General features: G+C 36.9%; 1 protein-coding gene and 1 long non-coding RNA gene across 3 annotated transcripts; one reads left to right on the top strand and one right to left on the bottom strand.

Moving 5' to 3' along the window:
- Positions 1 to 3,278: 3,278 nt before the first annotated feature.
- Positions 3,279 to 17,680, bottom strand: LOC121240791. The gene is made up of 3 exons (XR_005935601.1): positions 17,478 to 17,680; positions 14,434 to 14,439; positions 3,279 to 3,289 (listed from the first exon to the last, which is right to left on the bottom strand). It is a non-coding gene; the product is annotated as an uncharacterized LOC121240791 (long non-coding RNA).
- Positions 10,259 to 26,161, top strand: LOC121240689 (receptor-like protein 44). Of its 2 annotated transcripts, none has more exons than XM_041138193.1 (2): positions 10,259 to 11,278; positions 26,125 to 26,161. In XM_041138193.1, the coding sequence occupies exon 1, from the start codon at positions 10,385 to 10,387 to the stop codon at positions 11,192 to 11,194; it is 810 nt and encodes a 269-aa protein (XP_040994127.1). In that variant the 5' UTR covers positions 10,259 to 10,384; the 3' UTR covers positions 11,195 to 11,278; positions 26,125 to 26,161. The 2 variants fall into 2 exon arrangements, with proteins under 2 accessions (XP_040994127.1, XP_040994133.1); XM_041138199.1 differs by having other exon boundaries at positions 10,259 to 11,266; positions 26,125 to 26,149.

Below are 26,161 nucleotides of genomic sequence, written 5' to 3'. Positions count from 1 at the left end.
GCACTTCATAATCAATGGACCCAACAAGTCTCAAAGTCCAGTTTTTCCATTACAGCCTTAATGAATCCCCATTCATCCCTGTCATAGGCTTTACTCATGTCTAGTTTTAAAGACATGAAGCCTTTCTTCCCCTTTCTCTTTTGTCTCAAGTAATGAATCAACTCATAAGAAATTAAAACATTATCAATAATGAGCCTACCAGGTAGAAAGGCACTTTAGGACTCGGAAATGACATGTGGTAGAACCATTTTAAATCAATTTGCAAGCACTTTTGATATGAGTTTGTAGATGACATTACACAGGTTGATTGGTCTATAGTCAGTCACTTTCAGAGGGTTTTTTTTTTCTTTGGCACTAGAGTGGTAAAAGCAAGATTTATAGACTGAGGGAACTCACCTGAATTGAGTGCTTTAAGAACAGCTGTTGAGACTGCCTTACCAATGGTTTGCCAGTATCTCTGGAAAAAGATTGGTGACATACCATCTGGACCAAGAGCTTTTGTGGGATGCATCGGCATTAGAGTCGTATATACTTCTTCCTCTGTGTAAGCTTTAGTCAGCTCCTCATTCATACTGCTAGTCACCTTCATCTCCAGATTCTCAATGATGTCCATAGAGCCCATTTGCTCAGAAGTAGAAAAAAGATAATTGAAATAGCTAATGATGAGCCTATCCAGATCCTCCCCATCTTGCCATACACCACAGTCATTTTGTAACTTCAGAATGCTATTATTTTTTCTTCTTTGCGACACCTTAGCATGAAAAAACTTAGTATTTTGGTCACCTTCCTCTAATCACATGGCTCTTGATCTCTGCTTCCACATAATCTCCTCTCTCTCCAGCCACAATTAAACATCATCCCTTGCTAAGCTAGCAGCTTCTCTATCAACTCCTCTAGGGTCACTCTCTTGCAACATAAGGTTACGTTTTGCCTTCTGGAGTTGAGTATGCGCCCTGCCAAACTTGTGTTTATTCCACAAATCCAATTGTTGGCTACACTCTTTAATCATATCAGCTACTTCACACATACTACTTTGTGATGTCCCAAGCTTCTAGGTATCTTCTACAATTTGTGTACATCCATTCTTTCCAAGCCACATGGCTTCAAATTTGAATGGCTTCTTCCTCTTTTTGAACCAACAAACACCATCTAAATCCAATCAAATGGGCAAGTGGTCAGAATAAGCTGCTAGACCATGAATGACATTGGCTCTTTGGTGTAATTGACACCAGCTGAAATTTACAACAAAATGATCGAGCCTCTCACTAATAGTTGATGAGCCACCCCATTTATTACACCTAGTGAACATAAGCCCCAAGAATCCAAATCTCTGAGTTCACAATCAGTTAAAACCATTTGAAAGTTAAACAGTTGTTGTTCAGGTCTACCCCCCCCCCCCAAATTTCTCACTCTAAGCAACAATTTCATTAAAATCTCCAAAGACCAGCCAGTGTTGATCCTCTCCTCTCCACAGCGTACGAATTAGGTTTGAAATTTCCCATCTCTTACTAGCATTAGATTAGCCATAAATGCCTGTTAGAAACCATTTTTTATGAGGAACAGACTCATCCAACATTAAGGCATCAATATGAGACTTCAAGTAATTCAACACTAACAAGTTCACCTCTTCTTTCCATGGTAAGGCATGCCCCCCACTATGCCTAACACAATCAACAGACAAACAATTAGCAAAACCCAATAGAAACTTACATCTTTCCATAGCATGAGCAGCAAGTTTTGTTTCTTGAAGAAACAAAACATCGTGATCTTCGTTCTTGATCAAATCATGAAGGGTTTGAATACCATGTGGGTTCCCAAGCCCATGGGTATTCCAGCTTAGGAGTTTCATGGTTCCCGGCGGGGCTAGGAACCAACTGCCACTGATACACTTTGTTGTTCATCTGAGTATTTTGTCACCATCCTTTGTTGAGCCTTAAGTCCCTTTGAAGATCTGCCTTGTTCCTCATATCCCACCTCCAGCTTCTATTTCTCTAATTTTGTTAAATTTCGAAATTTTTGATCTTGAGAAGCACGTACTGGCACTTTCCTTTTCCATCTATGGGACCCTTCTTTGTTGTTAAGAACTAATAGAATGACTATCAGTCCATCTGTGTCCAGCTCATTACTTTGGACCAGCCCAGTAACAGCAACCCACGGGCCTTCAGACTCCATTTTTCTAATTTGGAGCCCAGCCGTTAGCCCTTCCTCTCTAGCAATCTTCAACAGCATGTTACTGCCATTTTCAACCTCCCTTAACTTTCTGCTTTCAGACTCCGGATTAATTTGAATTACCAGATTTTCCTTCATAACATCTGCCTTATGTAACGGTTTGGATATGGCTTGAGACCCAACATTTACTCCCCTTGAAATTTCCTTCGTAAATTCCTTGAAGTTCAAATTTTCTAGATCCCTTCCCGAAGTGGTTACCTCCCGAGCCCTTGAGCTGCCACCCACCGTGGTGTCCACCGAAATAGTTGGTTGTACCCTTTCCTTAGGTTCATCTTGTCTTCCTTTTGACAAAACACCATTGCTCCCAGCACGTAACCAAGGGCCATATGGGAGCATATCAACTACTTGCGACTCCATTTCCACTGTCCAAGACTTACAATCACAATGATTATGATCTAACATCCAAAAAGCGTAACAAAAATTTGGAAACTGCTCGTACATGAAATTGACCCTCACAGGTTGTGTCATGCCAAGATTGATCTTCTTGCCCCGTAACAAAAGCTTAGTGATATCCACATTGACCATGACTTGCATGAACTCCCCCATGCCATCTCACCATTTTCCAGATCAACTTCCTCTACCCTCCTTATAGCATTCCCTATAAGATTGCCTATGCATTCATTCCTGGCCATCAGAGGAAGATTATGAATCCTAACCCAAAAGAGAGCCTCTACCAACATGATCTGATGCACTTGTTTAAGCCCTTCCACCTCACTTACCAAAACAAGGTGTTTATTAAACGTCCATGGCCCATCACTCTTCACCCTTTCCTTATCCCGAGCATCATCAAATTCGGCTCTGAACAAAGTCGAATCCAGGTCACTAACATGTACCAGCTTCACAAGCCTCCATATTTTCCTCATAGTTTGCTTGAAAGCCATCTTGTTGTAATGCATGTTAGTGACCAGTTTGAAGATCAGACATTTTCCACTTCTTGCTATCGCAACATCTAACTTGGTGGAGTAAACACTTATCTCCTCTTCTTCCTGTTCAGTAAGAGAAAGCCGTTGATAAAGTCCCTCCAAATCCATTACCACCCCCACGTCCACCCCTGAAGAAACTCACCTCAGGAAAAATACTAAGAGACAGTGTTTTTATTATTCTTGTACAAGACCTGAGGACTGGCGAGTAATGGAATGAAACCTTTGATGTGAGGAAAAAACTTATAAATAAAAGTCTAGCGAATGTGAATCTACAAGATGCATTTGATCTATTAAGGTTCTGATAGCTCTCATAGCGCTCTGCACCCATTTCAAGTATAATTTTATAGCAAAAGGTGCCCTGTAGTCCTACATCAGATAGATTGAAAAGGCCTTTTAACTATCAAAAAGATGGCTTATAGCTCAAAGATGACCTAATTGTCCATACTCCTTGATACATTCAGGTGGAGTGGTTCAAGTCACTCTAGAATAGTCATTAATGAAGGAGACAAAATATTTATAGAGAATGATAGACTCGTCTTTTATGCTCCTCTACATGCAAGCAGCTCGTTCACTGCGCATGAAAAGGCAGAGAGAGCAGGGGTACTTCAGGCTACTGGTCATGCTCCAGAGCTTCCTAATAGGCGCATAGGAAAGAACTAAATGCCCTGAAAGACTAGCTCTTCCTTACTTGTTGTTTAGTTGGAAGAAGCTGTCCGCTCGTGCTTCTTTCAAGTGAGATGTCCATCCCACTTCGCTACATTTGCCCCTACCCCCGCACTTGGCTACATCCACTCATAAGGAAAGAATATTAGATACCTTTGGCAGTGTTGTATTTTTGGTTGAAATGGGATGGTGTTCAAACCATCTTTTCTTCTTTTAGACAAGGAGGGAATCTTTCCTTACTTTTTCTCCTTGTGGGTTAAGCGCGTAAGCAGTAACTTAAACAGCCTTTTCGTGCTGGTCAGGAAGCAAGCTACCTTGACCATCTTCCGAAATTATAAATAATCTACTGATCAAACGTTGTAGGGGCGGATTGCTTTACATTCAGTCATTCCACAGCCTAAAGCAATCTTCTTCTAGTTGTGGGGTGAAATCCTGCCTGAGCCCACTCTGGCCTCATAGGGTGGGCCTCTGTGGTTGCTAGCTAGGGACGGAGCACCTAGAGCGAAAGTCATTGGTTGTTCCATTCTCTCTTCATTCTTTCTTCAGATCTCCCTTTCTGTTGATCCAGGAAAGAGTAAGCCTAGTTTCTCTCATCTAAGTCGCTCGCTTCGCTTCGCTTCAAAGGGAGGGAAAACACCTGGCTTTAGTGGCCAAGGGAATTCCCAACCATTTATGCATTGGATAGACCATTTCCTGTATTCCACTAGTTGATTGAAGACTTTCTTATTGGTATATCAATCTATCCAGCACGGATTGAAATAGAAGCCGGTTCGACAGGAAGCTTTTGAAAATGCAATGCACCCAAGTATTTTAGGAAAGTCAGGACTATGCTTCTAATCTACTAATCGGTAAGCATTCATGTTATCTATCTTTCTCAGGATTTTTTTCCTACATTACTTTTCCTTTTTAGTCGTCCATGTCAACGGCAAGGCTTATATTACTCTTTCGCTTTTCCTCCAAAGGGCTTTTCTCTTTCTTTCTTTCTTTCATGCTCGTATCTGGTATGAAAGACACCAAAGATGAAATATAGAGTCCCTATATCCTTGAAGTTAGTGGAGAACAGCCATGGAACCAGATTTTTCATAAAATATTATGTCCTTTTTGTTTTGCTCTGCTTTAGGCTATCCAGGTATTCAATCCTACCGCTAAGATGCTCAGTTTACTCTTTAACCTTGATTGGAAGATGGCTTATTAAATAATTCGTGCATAAGGGTAAGGCCCTGTACTGATATTGTTATTTTTTAGTGTGTTAATATATTCTCACTTACCCCCCCCCCCCCAAAAAAAAAAAAAGGCTAAAGAACTCGTAAGCAACAAACTCGCAGTTAACATAATCAACAGAAGCGGATTTAACCCAGACTCCATATCTCTTTTGACTCTATATATTTGGGCACTTGATATCTATGGTTGGTTTGGCCTAGGATCCTTGAAGCGAGGTAGCTAGGCCTACCATCACAGGGAATCTCAAAGCCCCGAGCTCCGGGCAATGTTCAAAAAATGCGGCGCCCTTTTTCATTATCATCTACTGCCCTTTCTTTCCTCCCGGCTATTCACACATGAAGATCATCATATGTATGCTTGACTTCGGTTGCCGAGGAGAAAAAAACCCTACAACAGGGAGAACCCATGAGAAGAGAAGTGCCTAAATATGCCTAGCAATATATATATATATATATATATATATATATATATAATGAAAGAGAATATAGTTAAATCCTTAGGAAGTTTATTAAAACGAAGAAGAAAGTGGCATCCACATTTAGGCTCTTTCATGAGTGTCTTCCCTGACACCTAATCTTGCAAAATGCAACTAGAACAAGAAAAAAAGATATTACAATTATTATCTACTAAATGCCTAACAAAAATAAGGTTAGTAGATAATCCAAGAGAATAAAAGACATTTTTCAAAGAGGGAGATGAAGTGATGGGAAGATGAACCCTATTTTTGGTATGGATTTTCAAATTTCCATCATATTTTGGATGTTGACAAGATTGTCAAATGAAAAGGTCATGTAATTTGACACAGCTAAATCAAGGAGTCAAAGATTAAAGAGAGATTTGGCTTGGTTTTGATAGTGAGTTGAGATGAGATAAAATATGAAAGTTGAAAGTTGAATAAAATATTATTAGAATATTATTTTTGTTTTGAAATTTGGAAAAGTTGAACTATTTATTGTATTTTGTTTGAAAATTTAGGAAACTTGTAATGATTAGATGAGTTGAGATTGTTCCATTATCTAAACCAAGCTGGTAGTTTTAAATTCTATTCTCTTCCAGTTGGAATTTTCCGTTCCGGTGTAGTATCCAGGACACTATACCTCCTTGTTTCATTTTGCTCCAAATCCCACCATGTTTCGGCTATTCTAACCAATTTCGACTGGCCGGAATTGGCATTTTGGGCCCTATTCTATTTTGGATTGTTTTTGTAATTTTTTTTGCTTGGATACCATTTTTGTAAATTTTAAATCTAGATGGTATTTAATTAATTCTAGAATATAAAATGTATTTATATAATTTTAATTTTTTGTAACTATAAATATGTCCCATCATTCTCTCTTTTTTTAAATATCATTATTTTTAATAATTTCTCTATTCTTTTATTTTCTTTTTCTTTGTTTTTATGTCTCAACTCAATTCTGTGATTTTTTCAATGGATATTCATTTTATAAATCTTCAATTCTTCCATACATCTACACATATACATGATACACACTTACATATATATGTGTGTATGTTTTTATTCTATTAGTTGTTAGTTTATATATACATATAAATATTTATATATAGTATATAATTAATCTCGAAACGGTATATCGGTATCGAAATATTTCGTTTTAGAACTTAAACCGGAATGATCACCGGAATAGAATTTAAAACATTGTTATTTTCTGTGAGACTAGGTGTAGAAAATGCAAAAAATATCATTTGTTGCACAGTTTCAACTGTGAGAGAAGATGCGGCTAGTTGTGAAGGCTTTGATGTAGGTTGAAGATATGGGGTCATAAACTATGTCGACTTCAATAGTGGTGTGAAAAGCTCGAGGATTTCGATTTTGAGGACGTTTCCAACATTCAAAAATGACATGTCCTTTTCCTTTTCCTTTCCAGTAATTGCATAACTTCTTCTGGCACTGGTTGGCAATATGGCCGAGCTCCTTACAACTATAACATTGGATTTTATTCATATCCTAACCCCTCGATTTTCCTTGTGCAGCGTATGCAACATTGAGAACATGGTTGGAACTCTCTTCTTGTTCCAAGGTTGCTTGTGTCATGTAGCGCCAGATTCCATTCAGACAAGTATCCAAAGATGGTGAGGGAGTTCAAGTCAATAGGTTGGAGTGGATATTTTCGAACTCATGACGCATTTTCATCAAAAATTGATCTCGCTAACTGGTTTAATGAACTATTCAAATGGCGGCAAGAGAGTCGTCAAAAATAATATTGCTAACTTGACATATTCCCTTGAGAATAATTAGCAATTTCTTACTCCAATTGAAAACGCCTGGCTGAATTATCTTAATTACAAACCCGTTTCAAATAATCTCACATAGTTTGTGAAGTCTAATATGATCGTAAATTGAGAATGATGGAGGGATCCACATAGCCCAATATCGAACTCATTATATGAGCATCTTTTCCCTCCCAATCATCAACTTTGGTCGGATCAATGGGCTTGGTGTCAGAATCATCAATATGGTCCCATAATTCCTTCCATTTAAGGTAAATCTGGAATTGAAATTTCCAGATAGAGTAATTTACCTGAAAATCTGATGCACATGAAATGAGATTTCTCCATATGTGAATTATCGAAGAATTGCGAGAGAAGCAAATACACAAAATTTGATATTGCCGATGAACTCCACGTACAAAACCAACAGTGAAAAGCCTCCACACCTTGTCAAGAGCTATTGTCACAATAAAATATAAATTCAAGGATTGGCCAACGGAAGCACGTACAAATGGGATGGTCACAGGTGTGGCTCTGATGCCATGACAAAACCATCAAGAGAATGCCGTGAATGACGAAACCCCAACAACCAAAAGAAAGTCAAGAACACGAGAAGATTTCGTATGGTAAATTACTGGATGCCTCAATGTGAGAGCTATCCCTTCATTATATATAATTACTAATATAATTAATTACAATAATCTAAATCTCTTAATTTAACCATATGGTACGAGAAAATATTACCAGAATCTTTAGAAATTTCGTTTGTTTTTATAATTTTTTTCAATTTATCTCATTTTATCTTATATTATCTAATTATTATAAATTTTTTAAATTTTAATATAAAATAAAATAAATAATTTAACTTTTTCGAATATCAAAATAAATATGATATTAAAAATATATATTTTAATAATATTTTATTTAATTTTAAATTTTAATTTCAACTCATCTTATTTATAAAAACAAAGGATGTGATAGTATTTGCCGATTCTCTGATTTGACCGTTAGCATATCGCAATGCCGACTGGCACTCGAATGCTTGCGCACAAAGTTTCAATATTTCTTTTTCAATTTTGATACAAGGAGTTTGTGAGTATCGAACATGGCAGTGCGGGTGCAGGAAGACATGTGACAAATTCAATTATTCATCCCTGCAAGTCAGCCGCTATACGGAGTTACGGTCCCGCCCGAGCGTCCATTAATGCCAGCATCAAGTATAGTACAAATTGTTTCTTAGTTGAACGCCCTTATCATGAGTTCGATCCTTTATTTCTCTGCTTATGAAAAGAAATTCAGTCGGAAACTAAACTTCAATTGTAAGTATTGTGAGTGATCAGTGCGATTTGATCATTTTTAGGCTTCTTGGACGAGAAAAGTTGTCATCTTGAGAGGGTTTCAGAGAGCGAAAACAGATTTTAATATGGAAAATAACCAATTTTTTCAAAGGGTCACATAAATTTGACTGCAAGATCTGTAGAGATTGTGCTTCAGAATAGATGTGTAGATAGATTTAAACAAGAAGAAGTTTGACGATTAATAGTAGGATCATGCTAGCGGGCTGTCCAACGTTTATCGATTGGCATGCTGCTAGTTATAAATTTTTTGTTCTTTACTTTTTAATTTTCTTTTAAATATTTTTTTAATATTTTTAATTATTAAAAAAATAAAAAAATATATAATTTTATTAATAATTACTTCTTTAATTATTAAGTAAAATAAATAAATTAAAAAAATTAAAATACATGAACAACAAGATTGAACAATAAATTTGAAGAACCACGTTAACATTTTCCTTAATAGTAATTTAATATAAATAAAGAGTTAGGTTGCGTTTGGATATTGAATTGAATTGAGTTGAGATGATAAAATATTATTAAAATATTATTTTTATTTTAAAATTTAAAAGAATTAAATTATTTATTATATTTTATATTAAAATTTAAAAAAATTATAATATTGACTTGAAATGAATTGAAATAGGTTTGTAACTAAACGTACAATGCTTTCGTAAGCAGAATACAGATTTCTTTTGTGTGCTCAATGACACTTATTAGACCCTGCACGCAGAGTAGACTGGTTTGGTCCATCCCCAAACTGATGGTACGGCTTTAGAAAATTACCAGTTTGGCGAAAGAAGTCCATTTACAACTGAACTTTGGCGGTACCGATCGCAATTTAAGATGGGAGGTTGTTAGGTCCAGACCTACTCTGCCTACAGAACTACTACATTCGACATTGCAGTTGCAGCATCACTCTTTAGCTCTGCTGTGCAAGAAAGGTATCCGAAATTCGATGAATTAAGGCCGCATTTTGATGTTAAAGTGAATTGAATTGAGTTGAGTTGAGGTGATAAAATATTATTAGAATATTATTTTTTAATATTATTATTATTTTAAAATTTTAAAAAATTGAATTATTTATTATATTTTATATTAAAATTTAAAAAAATTATAATGATGAATTGATGATCCAAATGAAACTTAAAAGTGGTGCTTATAGTGTGAGCATTACTCTTAATAAAAAGAGAGAAGATCAGTTGACACAATATTCCTCGGTTTGTCTAAAAATTTAAGTAAAAAAAAAAAAAAAACTGAAACCCCTGCTATCTTCGAAGGTATGAACGAATAGAATAGAAAGGTAAAAAAAAAAATGGCAGACTCGCAGTGGGACTGGCGACAACAATGCCTGCTGGTTCCCTAGAAATGAAATTGAAGTTCACCAATTGGAGTATATTACCAAAAAGCCCTTCCCGTATTGTCGCTATCTTGACGCCTCATATGTTGCAGGTCACCGCCCCCACCACCATAGAGGCCCACTCCCTTCCATTGCAATGCGCCCACCTCTCCCTCCACTCGTGTCAAAAAAATGACTTTCATTTTCTCCCTTCGCCTCTCTCTCTCTCTCTCTCTCTCTCTCTCAAATAACACAGTTCTATCTAATTCCCCAAAGTGATATGTAATAGAGAGTAGCTTTATTAATTAGATACCATCCCCCCGCCCCCTTCTTTTTCTCTCTCTCTCTCTCGATCGAACTAAGGTTCCGCCCGTCTTCCCCAGAACAGATAGAGTCAGAAAGTCCAATACTTGAGAAACAAAAGAAACAATATAGATCGATCCATGATGGGTCTTCTATGGACTCGGTTGTTTCTGCTTCTTTTTCTCCTCCCGCCTTCTTTGTCCGATCCGAGTGACGAGCTCTGCCTCACCCACCTTAGCCAGTCCTTGGAGGACCCCAACAAGTCGCTCCAGAACTGGACCAAGTCAACCTTCGCCAACCCTTGCTCTGGATTATCCTCATACCTCCAAGGCGCCACCTGCAACAATGGCCGCATCTACAAGCTCTCCCTTACCAACCTCTCTCTCCGTGGCTCCCTCTCCCCCTTCCTCTCCAACTGCACCAACCTCCAGACGCTCGACCTCTCCTCCAACTTCCTCTCCGGTCCCATCCCTTCCGACCTCCAGTACTTGGTCAATCTCGCTGTCCTCAACCTCTCCTCCAATCGCCTCACCGGCCAGATCCCCCCTCAGCTCACATTGTGCGCTTACCTCAACGTCATCGACCTCCACGACAACTTGCTCTCCGGCCCCATTCCCCAGCAGCTGGGCCTTCTCGTTCGCCTCTCCACCTTCGACGTTTCCGGAAACCGCCTCTCGGGTCCCATACCCACCTCGCTGGGCAATAGGAGCGGCAACTTGCCCAGATTCAATGCGAGCTCCTTCGAACGGAACAAGGATCTTTACGGGTACCCTTTGCCCGCTATGAAGAACAAGGGGTTGTCAGTCATGGCCATTGTTGGGATCGGACTGGGAAGTGGGTTAGCCAGCCTGGTGCTCAGTTTCACTGGGGTGTGTATATGGCTCAAAGTTACCGAGCGCAAGATGGCTCTGGAGGAAGGCAAAATTAGTCAACTTATGCCTGATTATTGATCAAAGCTTGCAATTTCTGGATATATTCGAATACTACGGGGCTGAAGAAATTGAGAGTGTCAGGTATGTTTTAAATATATATATGAGGATTGGGGCTAGTTTTTTTTTTTTTTTTTCCTTATTTTCTTCTTATGGGTTTTTTTTTTTTTTTTTTTTTTTTTCTTTTTGGGGGCTTGGGGGTGGGTGGGTATTTTCTTTTACTGATCTGTGGAGGGATTTTTATTTTCTTTTTCATATCTATTAACCATTTTGTTTTTTTTTTTTTTTTTAACTTTTTTTCTCTTGTGGGGGTTGATTATCAATATATTAATTTAATTAACAATCAGGAATGTATAAAACAATTCAAACATTTGGTATCAGTAAAATAGTACAGTCTATCTTTCATTTTCTCAGTGGTGTAATGCAATTAATTATAGTGTAAATGTAATGGTCTTGGATTTTATGGGGTGCGCGCGTGTGGTGGGGCATGTTAAGACTTCGATGGGTTATGTTGAGTGAAGAGCAGCTTCGTGCAATTTTGTCCGGCAGTGTGCCATCTCAATATGAGTATATACAAACAAAGAAACAAACAGCTGGTGGGAAGTTTTACATGCCGAAACGTCTGGCATTGAATATTAATTAACTTTTTTATATGCATGCTTTGGAAATAGATCTACTCTCTTCTAGTGTTTCCTAATGTAAGCTGGTGGGAGACCAAGTCCACCTCGTGTGTGGAAAATGTCGAGCTCACACCTCTGATGCAATAATTTAGTTTGTAGTTTGCGCTGGGTATGCCAACATTCCGGGCAGTTTGCTACTTGTTTCACTCGGGTTTTGTGTTCACTTGTTATCCTTTAATAAGAAAATAAATAAATGGACGACGAGACATTGATTCAAGCTAGATTGCCAGTTTTCTGGTTTTCTGCTTGTCTTCGCTTGAACTGAACAATTCATCGGGTTGTATTCGAGAGCACTCCAAGATAATAAAAGTTTTGAGAATTTTGTGTTTTATAAGCTTTCTGTAGAATACCCACTTATTTATTTATCTGTTTCTGGGCATAGAATTAGAATACACAGCTTGAATCCAATGATTACTCAAGGTGGATGAAGTGGTTCACATTATTGTGGGTTGTTACTGGTTTTTAAACTTTTTAAGGTTCCAATTCCACTTTTTGCGCTTGTTAATTTACTCTCTCTCTCTCTCTCTCTCTATAGGCGAACATACGTGGGCCTAGGCTTCGTCGAGCTTCGATTTTTCAAAGTTCTCTAGGATTAACTTTAATCCGCGGCGCCATTACTTTTAGACAAGTGACATTGAGATACTGATCATATATTAGATTTTAGTAAAAAAAAACTTGGCATGTAGCGGCGTGCCTCGCCCCCCCGTTTTCCTCGCTTTTACTGACTTTTTTTCAAAGTTTGGAATTCAAGTTTGGAGTCTACAATGAAGATGCGAATGGGGCGTAGTTTGAATGGAACCTTTTAGCACGATTATTTTATGCCCGAATTTCATAAATTAGTGAGTTGCTGTAGAGAATTACGAAAAGGGAGACACGCCACGCCACGCCACGCCACGCCTATCCAAATTCTTTGTATCTAAATAAAAAATAAAAACTCTTAATTGGGAAAGAAATAGAGGCAACTCAAAATATGGGAAGCATCAAGCAAGCATACAAACAGTTGAATAAGCAAAAGAAGTGGTACTGGGGGGATGGGTCGTTGGCACTATAGTTGGGTGGACAAAGTAAATGATGAAATTTGTCCGAGGATTAGGAAAGCATACCGTTTTCAACTACACTAGGCCCATGCTTGTCTCTGTCTAATCAAAGACTTTGCCTCATCTAATGGCTGTAAATAGCAAAAATATTCAACTCACACCGAAAGTGAAGATGGTCAAATGTGCTGTCATTCCCCGTCATTAATGTGTCCTCCGAGAATGGCATGCATTCCATCATGGGTTTGGGCCCCATGCCTCCACCCATCTTAATTCTTGTACTTTTCCCCATAAAGTTTCAAGCAACTTTCGAGTGATTTGGTTCTAAGCCCAGTATGCTCTATCTATTATTAATAACTCTGCTCCCTCCTGCCTCCTGATTCCGACTCAGATGCTTGCAACATCCCTATATAATCCCACCCAGAACAATAAAATGTTTCTGAAATAATTCCAAAATTACAATATGCTGCAATTATGTGCATGTATCAATAAGAATTCGATTAGTTTTTGTTTTTTACTTTTCCCGAAAGATCACAATCCTATATTCTCACCAACATTTACTGCCATCGCCACTAGCACAAGAGCGGGTGTCGTAACTTGTATGGATCACAAAAAGATGTGCATCTATCACTCTCATGTCGTTTTATTGGTAGGTGGATAATGATACAAATGGAACTCTGCCATGGTTATCTTGGGAGGTCGAGATGCAAGAGATGAGGGAGAAGTTTCGATAACAGGAATTAGGGATATAACGGGTCTGATTCGGTCTGATTTTGAATAAAATTTAATATTGAACCGGTATGTACTGATTTTGTATTTTCAAAAAATAATTACGCACTGGTTACTCTCCTAAGCTGGTACCTTCGATTTTACCGGTCGGGTCCGGTTTTAATAAAATGTAAATGTCATAAAAAATCTATTTAAAAAAAATCTGTTTTATAAAAAAAATATGTTATGTAATAAAAAACCGCTATAAAATGTTATTAATATATATATTTTATGTTTAAAACATATGATCAAATAAATTTTCATGTTTAAAGTTAAAATTTTATGTTATAAATTTATTAAATTATAATAACATTATCTTATATACAATTATACTTTATATTATTATTATATATAAAACCAAACTGATTCCACCAGTTTTGGCCGGTCTGATCCGATTTTCCGGTTAAAATTTACACCCTTAACAGAGAGGGAGAAAAAAATATCTTGAGTTTATTTCATCTTAGTAAAGTTGCTTACATCTTAAAGAAGAAAGGAAAAGGATAACAGTTGCTTGAGAAAATTCCTCAGTGGGATACTGAATTCTATAAAAGTTTTGTATATCTTCCTTTGCCTATTTACATTGACCCTAGGCCATATTTATACACAGGAGCTTAAATGAAATGTAAATTACATTTAAAAGAATTTCATTTGAATTTACAGAAACAGATTTTGGGGACCACACGGGACCACTCAGCCATTCTATTATTTGTAGATGCTCCAGGTCCTTCTAGGCGTGCTAGAGCTACATCTGCAGCTGCTCATGCTGAGTGGTATTTACAGTTGTCTTAATACTTCCCCGCGATCCAAGCTTCTCAGGACATACGGTGAGACTGGATCGTAACTGAGCAAAGCGAGAGGAAGCCAGTGGCTTTGTAAAAATATCTACAACTTGATCTTTGGAGGAGACAAAAGACACTTGGAGAGATTTAGCAGCTACACGATCTCTAACAAAATGATAGTCAAGTTCAACGTGTTTTGTTCGAGCATGCAAAATAGGATTAAGAGTCAAATAAGTGGCTCCTAAGTTATCACACCATAATGTTGGTGGATGTTTAAGAAACACACCAAGTTTCTTCAAAAGAGATTGTATCCAAATGAGTTCACAAGCGGTGTTGGCAACTGCTTTGTATTCAGCTTCCGTAGAGGACCGGGCAATTGTGGGCTGCTTTTTAGAGCCCCATGAGATTAAGTGGGAACCAAAGAAAATACAAAACCCACCAGTGGACTTACGGTCATTAGGGCATCCGGCCCAGTCAGCATTGGAGAATGCAAATAATTGAGGTAAGGATTTAGAGCTGAAATAAATACCAAAATTTTGTGTAAGAGTAAGGTAACGAAGGATGCGCTTAATGGCTCGCCAGTGGGGAAGCCATGGATAGTGCATGAACCGACACACTTTGTTGACAACAAATGAAATATCTGGCCTAGTGAAAGCCAGATATTGAAGGATGCCCATTACACTGCGATATAGTTGCTGATCTCAAAAGAGGAACCATCTATAGCAATGAGCTTACCAGACGAGGCCATGGGTGTGGATACAGATTTCGAGTTATACATATTAATGCGTAACAACAAATCAGAGATGTATTTGGACTGAGAAATAAACAGTCCACTAGAATTTCTAGTAACTTCAATACCTAAAAAATAATGTAGAGGGCCAAGGTCCTTGACTAGAAAGTGAGAGCCAAGCGCAGCAATGAAATCAGTGAGCAATTTATTATTGGAACCAGTTACCACAATGTCATCAACATATATTAAGACAAAAATGCAATCAGAAGCAGTATTAAGAATAAATAAGGAGGAGTCCGATTTTGAGCCATGAAAACCAAGGGAAATTAATCTATCTGTAAATTTGGATAACCAAGCCCTAGGGGCTTGTTTTATACCATAAATGAACTTAGTTAACTTATAGACGAAGGAGGGGAAATCGGGATTCACGAATTCGGGTGGCTGCTACATGTACACTTCATCTTCAAGGTCACCGTGAAGAAACGTGTTTTGAATGTCTAGTTGGTGCAACACCCAGTTGGAAGCTACTGCCAGAGATAGAACAAGGCGTATGGTATAGGGTTTGACCATTGGACTGAAGATCTCAGTGTAGTCTAGCCCAGGTTGCTGATGGAAACCCTTGATGACAAGGCGAGCCTTGCGACGCTCAAAAGATCCATCGACCATTTGTTTGGTTTTGAGGACCCATTTAGCACCAAGAGTATTGAAGTTTGGAGATGGAGGGACAAGGACCCAGGTACTATTTTGACGAAGAGCTTGGAATTCAGCTACCATGGTAGCACGCCACTAGGGATATTTAGAAGCCTCAGTGTGTGATGATGGTTCTTTTGGAATGGGTTGAGGAGATGAAGTTGTGATTGAAAGGGAAGGTTTTGTGGATGGCCAAGGAATGGTGCCATCCGTTTGGACTAAGAGGCAAAGTAAATGAGACTTTGACTTTGTAACCATGGGATGATGGGAATGAGGATCCGAGGTTGATAAAGAGGTTGAAGAAGAGGAAGAAGAAGCAAAGGGTACCGAGGATGGAGGTGCTGGAATTTCTGAAGTGGAAGTGCTATTGACAGGGGAGGGGGGCGGCTGTGAGGAGGGCAGAAGATTAGGGTTAGGTATCAGGGAGTAAGGGAAATGAGACCTAAGTGGGGACTGAGTAGATGGACTAAGGTGAGAAGGACGGGTTGGGCTAGAAGAGTCATGATGTTGTGGGCCAGGTGAAGTGGATTGTAATGGGCTTGTTGATTCAGGAGTTAGAGGAAGAGGTATATGCAGAAAATTAGGGGCCGAAATATGTGTATAGGTGCTGGACACAGGAGGAACAACCAATTTGAATGGAAATTTGGTCTTAGAAAAAATAACATCACCGGAAGTATAAGTACGACCCGTAGGCAAGTGTAAACATAGATACACTTTATGATCTGGGCTGTAGCCCATAAAAACACAAAGTTGAGATTGGAAATCAATCTTGTGACGATTAAAGGGCCTTAAATTGGGCCAACAGGCCACACCAAAAATCCTTAAAAATTTATAATCAGGAGTTTGATGGAATAAATCTTGAAAAGGAGAGGAGTTTTGAAGAATTGGTGTTGGCAATTGATTAATTAAAAATACTACCGTTTGAAATGCCTCAACCCAATATTTATGGGGTACCGAGGCATATGCAAGAAAAGACAAGCCAGTCTCCACAATGTGACGATGGCGTCTTTCAACTATACCATTTTGGGCATGAGAGTATGGACACGTTATTCTATGAGTGATGCCCAGCGATTTAAGAAGAGAATTAAAGGGGCAAAATTCACCCCCCAATCAAACTGTACGGCAAGCACATTTGTGGAAAAAGTATTGCTAACATAGCGTAAAAAGGCCATAAAGATAGTCGTGACACTTGATTTTGTTTGAATAGAAAATAACCAGATGTATTTGGAAAAGTCATCAACTATAGAAAAAATAAAAACGACATCCTAGTGAGCCAAGCACAGGCACAAGACCCCATACATCTAAAAACAAGAGTTAAAAGGGTCTAAGAGACCGAGATGGGGATGGAGGGTGTGGGAGTGCATGGGCCTTAGCTTGAGCACAAGCATGACACGGAACCAGAAACTTTTTATTCTTGACAGGAAGCTGAAAATGACTTAAGCTAAAGGATGTAATTCTGGAAGATGGATGCCCAAGTCTAGGATGCCAGATTTTTGAAGTTGTGAATTCACCCAGGAAGGCTTGTGGAGGGATGGTGGGAAAGGTTGGTAGAGCTTCCAAGCTGGGCGATGGTACAGGAAGAACATAGAGACCATTATCCACGTGTCCCCGAAGAAGTTCCACCCGAGTGCGAGAATCCTTCACAACAAAAAAATGAGCGTGAAACTCAAACTAAACTAGATTATCAATGCAAAATTGACGAACAGAAATTAAGTTCTTTGTAATGGAAGGAACATGCAAGATTTTATTGAGTAGAAAATTTCCAGATGAAGTGGGAAGAAAACTGGAACCGATATTTTGGATTGGAAGAGTAGAGCCATCTCCAATGCTAATTGTCTCGGTGTCTTTGTATGGAGTAGAGTCCGAGGTAAGATTTGTAAATTCTGAAGTGAAGTGATTGGTGACAGCAGTATCAGGAAACCAGGATGTGGTGGGAGCTAATAGCAAGGCAATGTAATTAGCAGCAAAAGAGGGAGGGGGAGGGGCTTGAAAGGTTTGGTTGAAATGGTGGTAGTAGGAAATAGCAATGTGTCCATGTTTTTGACACACTTGACAGAGGGGCCGTGCATCAGGTCTGGAAGAAAAATAGTTGGATGGCTGACCAGCTCTACCACGACCACGGCGCCCACCTTTAGTGAAAGGGTTACAACCTCTATTTGGAGCAGAAAGGGCACGTAATGCTGTAGCATTTGCTGCAAGTGGAGTTCTTGAAATCAGAGAGTGATTTTGGTGAGTTAAATGAGATTCATGATTTAAGAGATAGCTGTAAATCTGTTGAGAGGAGAGGGGGTCAGGTCGTGAGGTAATAACAGTGACCACCGACTCATAGTCTGAGCCGAGGCCAGCTAACATGTATATGAAAAATTGGGAAGATGAAAGGGGATGTCCAGCAACTCCAAGTGAAGCCGCAAGACGGTTGCTTTGTTGTAATACTCAGATATTGTTTCAGAGCCCTTCTTAAGAGTAGCAAGTTGGAATTGGGTCTGAATCACGTGAATGGAAGATTGAGCTGCAAATAAATCTTGCAAGATGGTCCAAACTTGGCTTGATGTGGTGCACTCAAGTACATGGCAGAGCACGGTGTCTGTCAAGAGAGAGTTTAAAGCAGAGATTATAAGCTGGTCCTGAAAGAGCCAGCGGGAATGAGCAGGATTCAGTTGGTCATCCAATGTAGGAGAGAGCATGGGTATCGATCCATCTTTATGGCCATACAACTGATGTCCCTTTAAGAAAGGGAACAATCTGAGCACGCCACAAGAGGTAATTATTTATGGATAACTTGATAGTGACAAAGTGGGAAGCAGGGGAGACAATGGAGGGATTGGGAGATGAAGGTGGAGGAGACGGTGGAGACGATGGTGAGGAACTCTGTGTTGTATCACTTTTCTCCATTTGTCGAGTAGGTTAGAGAGACTCTGTGTTTGGGATATTGGAAAAGGGAAAAGGGAAAAAGGAAGAGAAAAAAAAAATAAAGGAGGAAAACTGATTGATGTAAAAAGAAATTTTTTTGTGTTGGACGTAGGTCCTAGAAGGCTCTAGATACCATAAAGAAGAAAGGAAAAGGATAATATTTGCTTGAGAAATTCCTCAGTGGGATTCTGATATCTATAAAAGTTTTGTATATCTTCTCTTGCCTATTTACATTGACCCGTGGGCCATATTTATACACATGAGCTTAAATGAAATGTAAATTACATTTAAAAGAATTTTATTTGAATTTACAGAAACAGATTTCGGGGACCACATAGGACCACTCAGCCATTCTGTTATTTGTAGATGGTCCAGGTCCTTCTAGGCGTGCTCGAGCTGCACCTGCAACTGCTCATGCTGAGTGGTATTTACAGTTTTCTTAATACATCTGAAATGTACACATGTAGTGTATTTATACTTTCATATGAAGTACTAAAATTGAAAAACTAAATCAATGGTTACATCATACTATCAGTTACAAATGTAAATATAAAGTATAAAAATGTATATTTCTAATAGTCTACTTCAAGATGGAGTGTATATATTTAGGACACCCATCTTACTAAGCAAAAAATGAAATTGAAAAGAACCAAGAATTTTGATAGAAATATTACTTAACTGACACTGAGAAGCAACATGAAGTGTTTTGATGATATTTGCTTGCAACTTTTTCTCTCACAATGTGGCAATCTATTTCTATGTGCTTTGTTCTTTAATGGAAGACAGAGTTTGCAAAAATGTGGTGGGTAGCCTTGTTATCACAAAATACAAGTGCTGGCTGCGAATGCAGTAGTTGAAAATCCTTTAACAAGATAAGCAACCATGAGAGTTCACAAGTAGTAGAAGCCATAGCCCTATATTCTGCTTCAGTTGAGGATCTTGAAACCAATGTTTTGAATATCGTTTCGGTCGAGGCATTGAAACGAGATATTTCAGTACCGATACCGTTTCAGATATCGTTTTAGAATAGTCTATATATGAATAAATTATATATATAAATATATAAATTATATTCCAAAATAATAGTCTATATATGAATAAATTATATATATATATAAATGTATATAAATTATTAATAATCTAGTCTGAATTGAGGGGGTCTAAAAATAAGTTTGTAGTTTGAAGAAATGAAAAAAAAAAGTGTAAAGGCCGAAATATATATATCGGCCGAAATATGATATATTGGCTGGTACATGCCGATACATACTGATATATCGGCCAATACAGGTCGTTACGGCTGAAATTTTGACTGATACAAAACAATATACTGTCTGTACCGGCTACCCGGCTGGTATGGCATATTTCGGTCGTATCAGCCGGCACGAAACGGATTTCAAAACACTGCTTTAAACATTTTGTTGCTTCTTTGACTTCCAAGATATTAAATAATTTCCAAGAAATACACAAAAACTAGTGATTGATCTTCTAGTATCAACACATCCAACCTAGTCCGAATCACAAAATGCCTTAAGATGAAAATCAGAAATTGTAGGAAAGAAAAGACTTTGTCCAGGAGTACCTTTCAAATATCTAAGTACTCTGTGTACTACATCCAAGTGAAGTTTTCTTGGCTTATCCATGTACTGACTCAAAACTTCCACTGGTTAAGTAATATCTAGTGTCTTGATATAATTAGGTAGATAAGTCTACCAATCAGCATTCGATAGCTAGAAGGATCTTTTAAAAGATCACCATCTTATTTGGAAAATGTTACATTTTGTTCCATAGGAAATTCTACTGATTTGGTAGCTAAAAAGCCTGAATCTTGTAAAAGTATATAAGTCATATTTCCTTTGGCATAATTCAATGCATTTAGAAGATCTAGGAACCTCCAGCCCAAGAAAATATTTTGGGCTGCCCAAATCTTTTATCTTGAATTTGTTATCTAGAAAAATTTTCAACTCAGAAATAGAATTCATATCATTACTAGCTAAGATTGTACCATTAACATAAACTAACAAAGCAATGAAAGAACCATTTGTTGAGTTGATGAATAATGAATAGTCTTATTTTGTTTGCTAAAATCCATAATCAATAATGGCAATAGACAATTTAGAAAACCATTGTTTAGAACTTGTCATAGGCCATAAAGAGATACATGCAATTTACAAACTCAAGAGTTCCCTTGCTATGCATAACCAGGTGGAATGGTTAGATAGACTTCCTCATTCAAATCTTCAAGTAAAAAAATATTATTTACATCTAGTTGATGTCAATGCCAGTTTTTTACAGCTACTAATGCCAATAAGCATCTTATTGTAGTTAGTTTTGCAACTGGAGAAAAAATCTTCTGAAAATCAAGATCCTGAATTTGGTTGTACCCTTTAGCAACCAAACGAGCTTTGTACCTCTCAATAGTACAATTAGTTTTGTACTTGATTCTATATACTCACTTACAGCCTATTAGTTTCTTTCCTACAGTTAAAATAGTGAGCATCCAAGTCTCATTTGCCTCAAGGGCTTTAATTTCACCATTCATTGCTTCTTGCCATTCAGGAAATAGTATGGCTTGAGATAAATTTTGAGTTTCAAAATTAGAGGAAATAGTTAAGGCAAAATGTTTATAAGAATTAGAGAGTTTGTGATAGGAAAGAACATTAAAGAGTGAGAATTTTATATCTAAAGAATTATCTGCCAAGGAAATAGATTGTGATGAGGAATGAAAAGCCAGTTGGCAATGATAATCCTACAAATAGCTTGGTGGTTTTCTCAACCTTGTGGACTGTCAGATAGGAATTGAAGATGAAGTAGATTGATCTATGGGATAAGTATGAATAGTAGAAGAAGAATTTGATGGAGAAGAGGAAGAAGAATCTATGGAGTTTGGAGAAGAATTATATATGATAGAAAAAGATGAGGGTGAGTAGAAATTTACTTTGGAAAATTAGAGGCTGATTTTGGAAAGACAAATGGATTGGAAGGCATAGGTTGAGGAGGAAAAGAAGAGAAATGAATAACATCTTCATGAAACACAACATCTCAGGATATAAAGGTTTTATGTGTTTCAAAGTCATATAATTTATATCCTTTGACACCAAAGGGGTAACTAATGAATATGCATTTTTGGCTCTTGGGTTAAATTTGGATCAATCTCGGGTTAAGGTAGAGGCAAAACAAATGCAACCAAAAACCTTGAGGTGATTGTAAGAAGGGGTGTAGAATGCAAAACTTCATATGGAGATTTATTGGAAAGTAATGGAGTTGGTATGAGATTAATCAAATGAGTATCAGCAAGGATACAATCATTGCAAAACTTAAGTGGCAAGGAAGCTTGGAACCTTAGGGATCGAGCAACATTAACAAATGTTGGTGTTTTCTTTCGACTATACCATTTTGTTGTGGTCTTTCGACAAATTTTTTTGATATATAACATCTTTTGAAGAGAAAAACTAAACTGATGGTTACATCACACTCAGTTACAAATGTAAATGTAAATGTAAATATACAGTACAAAAATGTATATTTCTAAGGATAGTCCAACACTACACTTTTTAAATAAAAAAACTTACCTAAAGGTGCCTATAAAAAGAAAACATGGCTCAAGGCCAAAAGTTTACCTTTTCACAGTCTATAATCTATAGTCATATTAAACAATCAGGCTCGAAATTTTGTTTCACCAAGCTCCTCTTCAAACACCCATCTATCTTTTTTAACACGTGCCGCCGTAGTCGAGTCTCCACTCAACAAATTTCTTTCACCCAGATCCAATCCAATTATCTAGATGGTCTTTAGTTCAAACTTCAAAGTGAAGAGCAATATCCCGAAATCGAAGAGAAACAAAAAAAAGAACAAATGCTAAAAGTATTTGTATTTTTCTTTCTCCTTTCAGTTCCCGCTTATCTATCACATTTTATGTCATTTAACAAAGTTAGGTTAAAATCAATCTCAATTGTTCTTCCTCCCCTTACTGATTCAGGAAGGTTCAAATTGTACAAGTATCCTCAAGAAACCATGTCAATGTTTCATTTAAGCAAACGGTCAGATTCCTCCTACACCTACTACTATTGCAAGAATATTTTTATGTCGAGTGAGCTCCCATCAATTGTACATGGTTACTAAGTTTTCTAATATACAATAGAACATTAAAAAGGGAGGAGAAAGTCAATCCCAAAGGAGGTTAACTCTCAACAAAGGAACAAAAATTGGTGATGGTGAGGTTGCCATGTGAACCTCACGCATTGATGGAATGAGAGCGTCTATAATTATCTCAAAAAAAAATTGGGAGATGGCTATTTAATTTGTACGTAGCGTGTAGTTGTTTGGTTTTAGATTTCGATAGATCTAACATCTAAAGTTAGAAAAAATTTAGAGAAAACTAAGAAGAATAAAGCAAGGGGAGATACGAGAAGAGGGAAAAAAAGAGGAAAGGAGAGAATGTTGTGCCAACATTGTAGGGAGGCTTTTCTCACAAGAGGAGAGGTTGGGGCTGGGAGGAAAAACTTCCATTTACAAATAATTCACTTCATATCACTAAATAAATGCTTGTGGATGGACAAAAAAAGGTTATTTGGATAGGTGATTAATTAAACTCTCTTATATATGAATAAGGAAAAAATTCTCCTAAGTTTGGCCCGAACTTGAAGATCTCAAGTTTTAATTCATTAATTTGGTATGCCATGACATTAACGAAGTAATTAACTTCTAGTCCTAACCACATACACATGAATAACTTGGTGAAATACTTTTTCTTTCTATGTATTTTGCATGAGAAAACAGAATGGACATGAACTTCTATTTTGTTGTTGAGTACTTGTTCCCTAGACTGAACCACACTATGCAACATAAGAAAAAAAAGCACATACTAACAAATGAAGATCCTATAAAACAATTTGGGAGAACATTGAAAAGTGCAATGAAAAAACGTTGTGAATTGCATGAAATCTTGAATTTTTCAGATGCATAAGTTGATTATGCATCCATGATTGAATGAAAAAATATTTAAAAATCAGAGAGCCAACGTGCAGTTATGAATATGATGAATGTGACAAACAACTAATGATTATTTAAGTTGAAATGAGATGAGAAATCTATGAATAGTAGTGAAATTATTTGAACTAAGATGTTTTATGGGGTTTTAGGAAATGAAAGATACAAAGTTGAATACAAAATATAGAGTTAAAATATTGTTAGACTATTATTTTTTAATATTATTTTTGTTTTGATATTTGAAAAAGTTGAATTATTTTTGTGTTTTGTTTGAGAAAGTTGTAATGATTAATTAATGATTAGATAAAAAAGTTGAGAATTTTAACTTGAAAAATGTTTGTATTTAAGTACTGTTTGGATGTTCAGATGAAATGAGTTGAGACCATCTTAACATTCAAACGGGGCCTAGGATAGGCTTGAGAAGTGATATGAGATGAGAATTTTGTGAATTATAGTAAGATACTTAGATAGTTTGTAATATTTTATAGGATTTTGGGAAAAAAAAAAAGAGAAAAGTTGAATAAAAAATATTATAAAATTAAAAAATTGTTAGAATATAGTTATCATTATTAATTTTATTTGGGGAATTGAAAAAAATGAATTATTTTTTTATTTTTTGTTTAAAAATTTAGAAAATTTGTAATGATTAATCTGAAAGTATTTGTATTTAGTAATGTTTGGGAATGAGATGTGATAAGATGAGATGATATGAAAATTTTGGAATAAAAACTTTTTCCAAATAAGCCCTTATCTAAGAATTACGTGAAAACAAAAAGAAATTATTTGGACGCCAAAATTAAACATGCGTACGAAGGAAATTCTTGATGACCCTATATTCTACGTATAAATCAAAAAAATTATACTAATTATTTCACGGGAAGAAGGCAATATTGGACCCAAGAACCTCATGTGTTCTTATGGGTTCATCAATTCAACGAACCATTCCTGTGTCTACATTGTCTCCAAGTTCATCTCAAGAGTTGTCCTCTCGTGTCATCAAGTTGCACATTTTTTGTACTCTTTGCATTCCATTGTTCCAACAACCAAGATTTCTTGTGCCCTCAAATTGGATTTGAGCCTCTTTGTCGAGTTTTCTCAATCCTCATGTAAATATCTTTCAAATATTGCTGGATCAACCACCCGAGATCATTCAAATTCATCATGCTCAAATTCTACAGCGGTAAGTGTTCATCAAGATTAGAATTTTTTTTTTTTTTTTTTTTTTTTTTTTTTTTTTTTTTATGGTCTGGTTCAAAACCCTCGTATCCAAATGGTCCCGAGTGTAGATAGTGGGTTGGGGATTAAATTTAAGAGTAATGTTACATACAGTTTTAGGGTGTACAAGTTTCGTGCACTCATTTTGGAAAAAGAGACGTCATTTGTTTTTTAATTGTAATAAGAAAATAAAGATATTTTTTCATGATTGGTGTAGATATGAGCATCTTTAGCGCTGTTTCTTAATTGGATAAAAAGAATAAATATGAAATCTAAAAGTTTTATACATGATGATATGAATATGTCTGTATCTATTTTGTTCTATGTTATGAAATGATATTGCATATGAAAACTCTAAGGCGTATGATTTTGTTCTACTCTGATTTATGGCCTCGTGGACGTAATAGTGGTCTTTGGCCACATCATAGGACATAATACTGGTCTCCAGCCCTGCCACGGGATACAATAGTGGCCTCCAGCCCCGCCACGAGATATAATAGTGGTCTCTGTTTTGAGTGCGTCACCTTGGTGACGAAACAGTGATGTGTTATGCTTGGTTAACTGTAGACATGCACAACCCTACTACGGGGATTAACATGGCCTCTGCTTTTGTCTCTAATGATGTTTTATTTATACTTGTACCTATGGTCTTTTATATATTATTATTATTATTATTATTATGATGGAAAGTTTTTGAAAATATCACTACCATATTTTGAGAACTATCTATTTCTGCATTCTGCAGATAGCTCATATTTACACACTAGTATAGGCTCACTGCTTATTGAGTTGTTGATTACTCACCCATTTTCTCCACCATATTTTCATATGATTTTTGAGACGTTGTTCCCGAACACCCGATACCAATAAAAAAAATATTTTCAAATAATTTTGATGGTTCGACTATGAATCAAGGATAGGAAGCACGTACAAAATTAATTTAGTTTAGAGAATTGAGTACCAAAGGGTACTATATTTTTTGGGCTTTACCAGTAGATTTGTCATGTTATGGTGATTAAGTATTTTGAGAGATTAACATTGTTATTGAGAGTTTGTGGAGCTGTTAATTTATTTTTTTGGATTATTGCATTGATGACCTTGTAGAGGAATATATATAATTGGATGAAATAGATGAATTTATGTTTATGGAGTCTTTGGAATATATATATATATTTATATATATATATATATTTATT

This window comes from Juglans microcarpa x Juglans regia, chromosome 1D, assembly GCF_004785595.1.
Source record: "Juglans microcarpa x Juglans regia isolate MS1-56 chromosome 1D, Jm3101_v1.0, whole genome shotgun sequence".
NCBI classification, from domain to species: Eukaryota; Viridiplantae; Streptophyta; class Magnoliopsida; order Fagales; family Juglandaceae; genus Juglans; species Juglans microcarpa x Juglans regia.
The sequence above is the reverse complement of the archived record's forward strand: the minus strand, read 5'-3'. Positions and strand labels throughout refer to the sequence as shown.

Coding starts and splice junctions, on each gene's coding strand:
- LOC121240689 (XM_041138193.1), top strand. CDS start 10,385: ATGATGGGTCTTCTATGGACTCGGTTGTTTCTGCTTCTTTTTCTCCTC.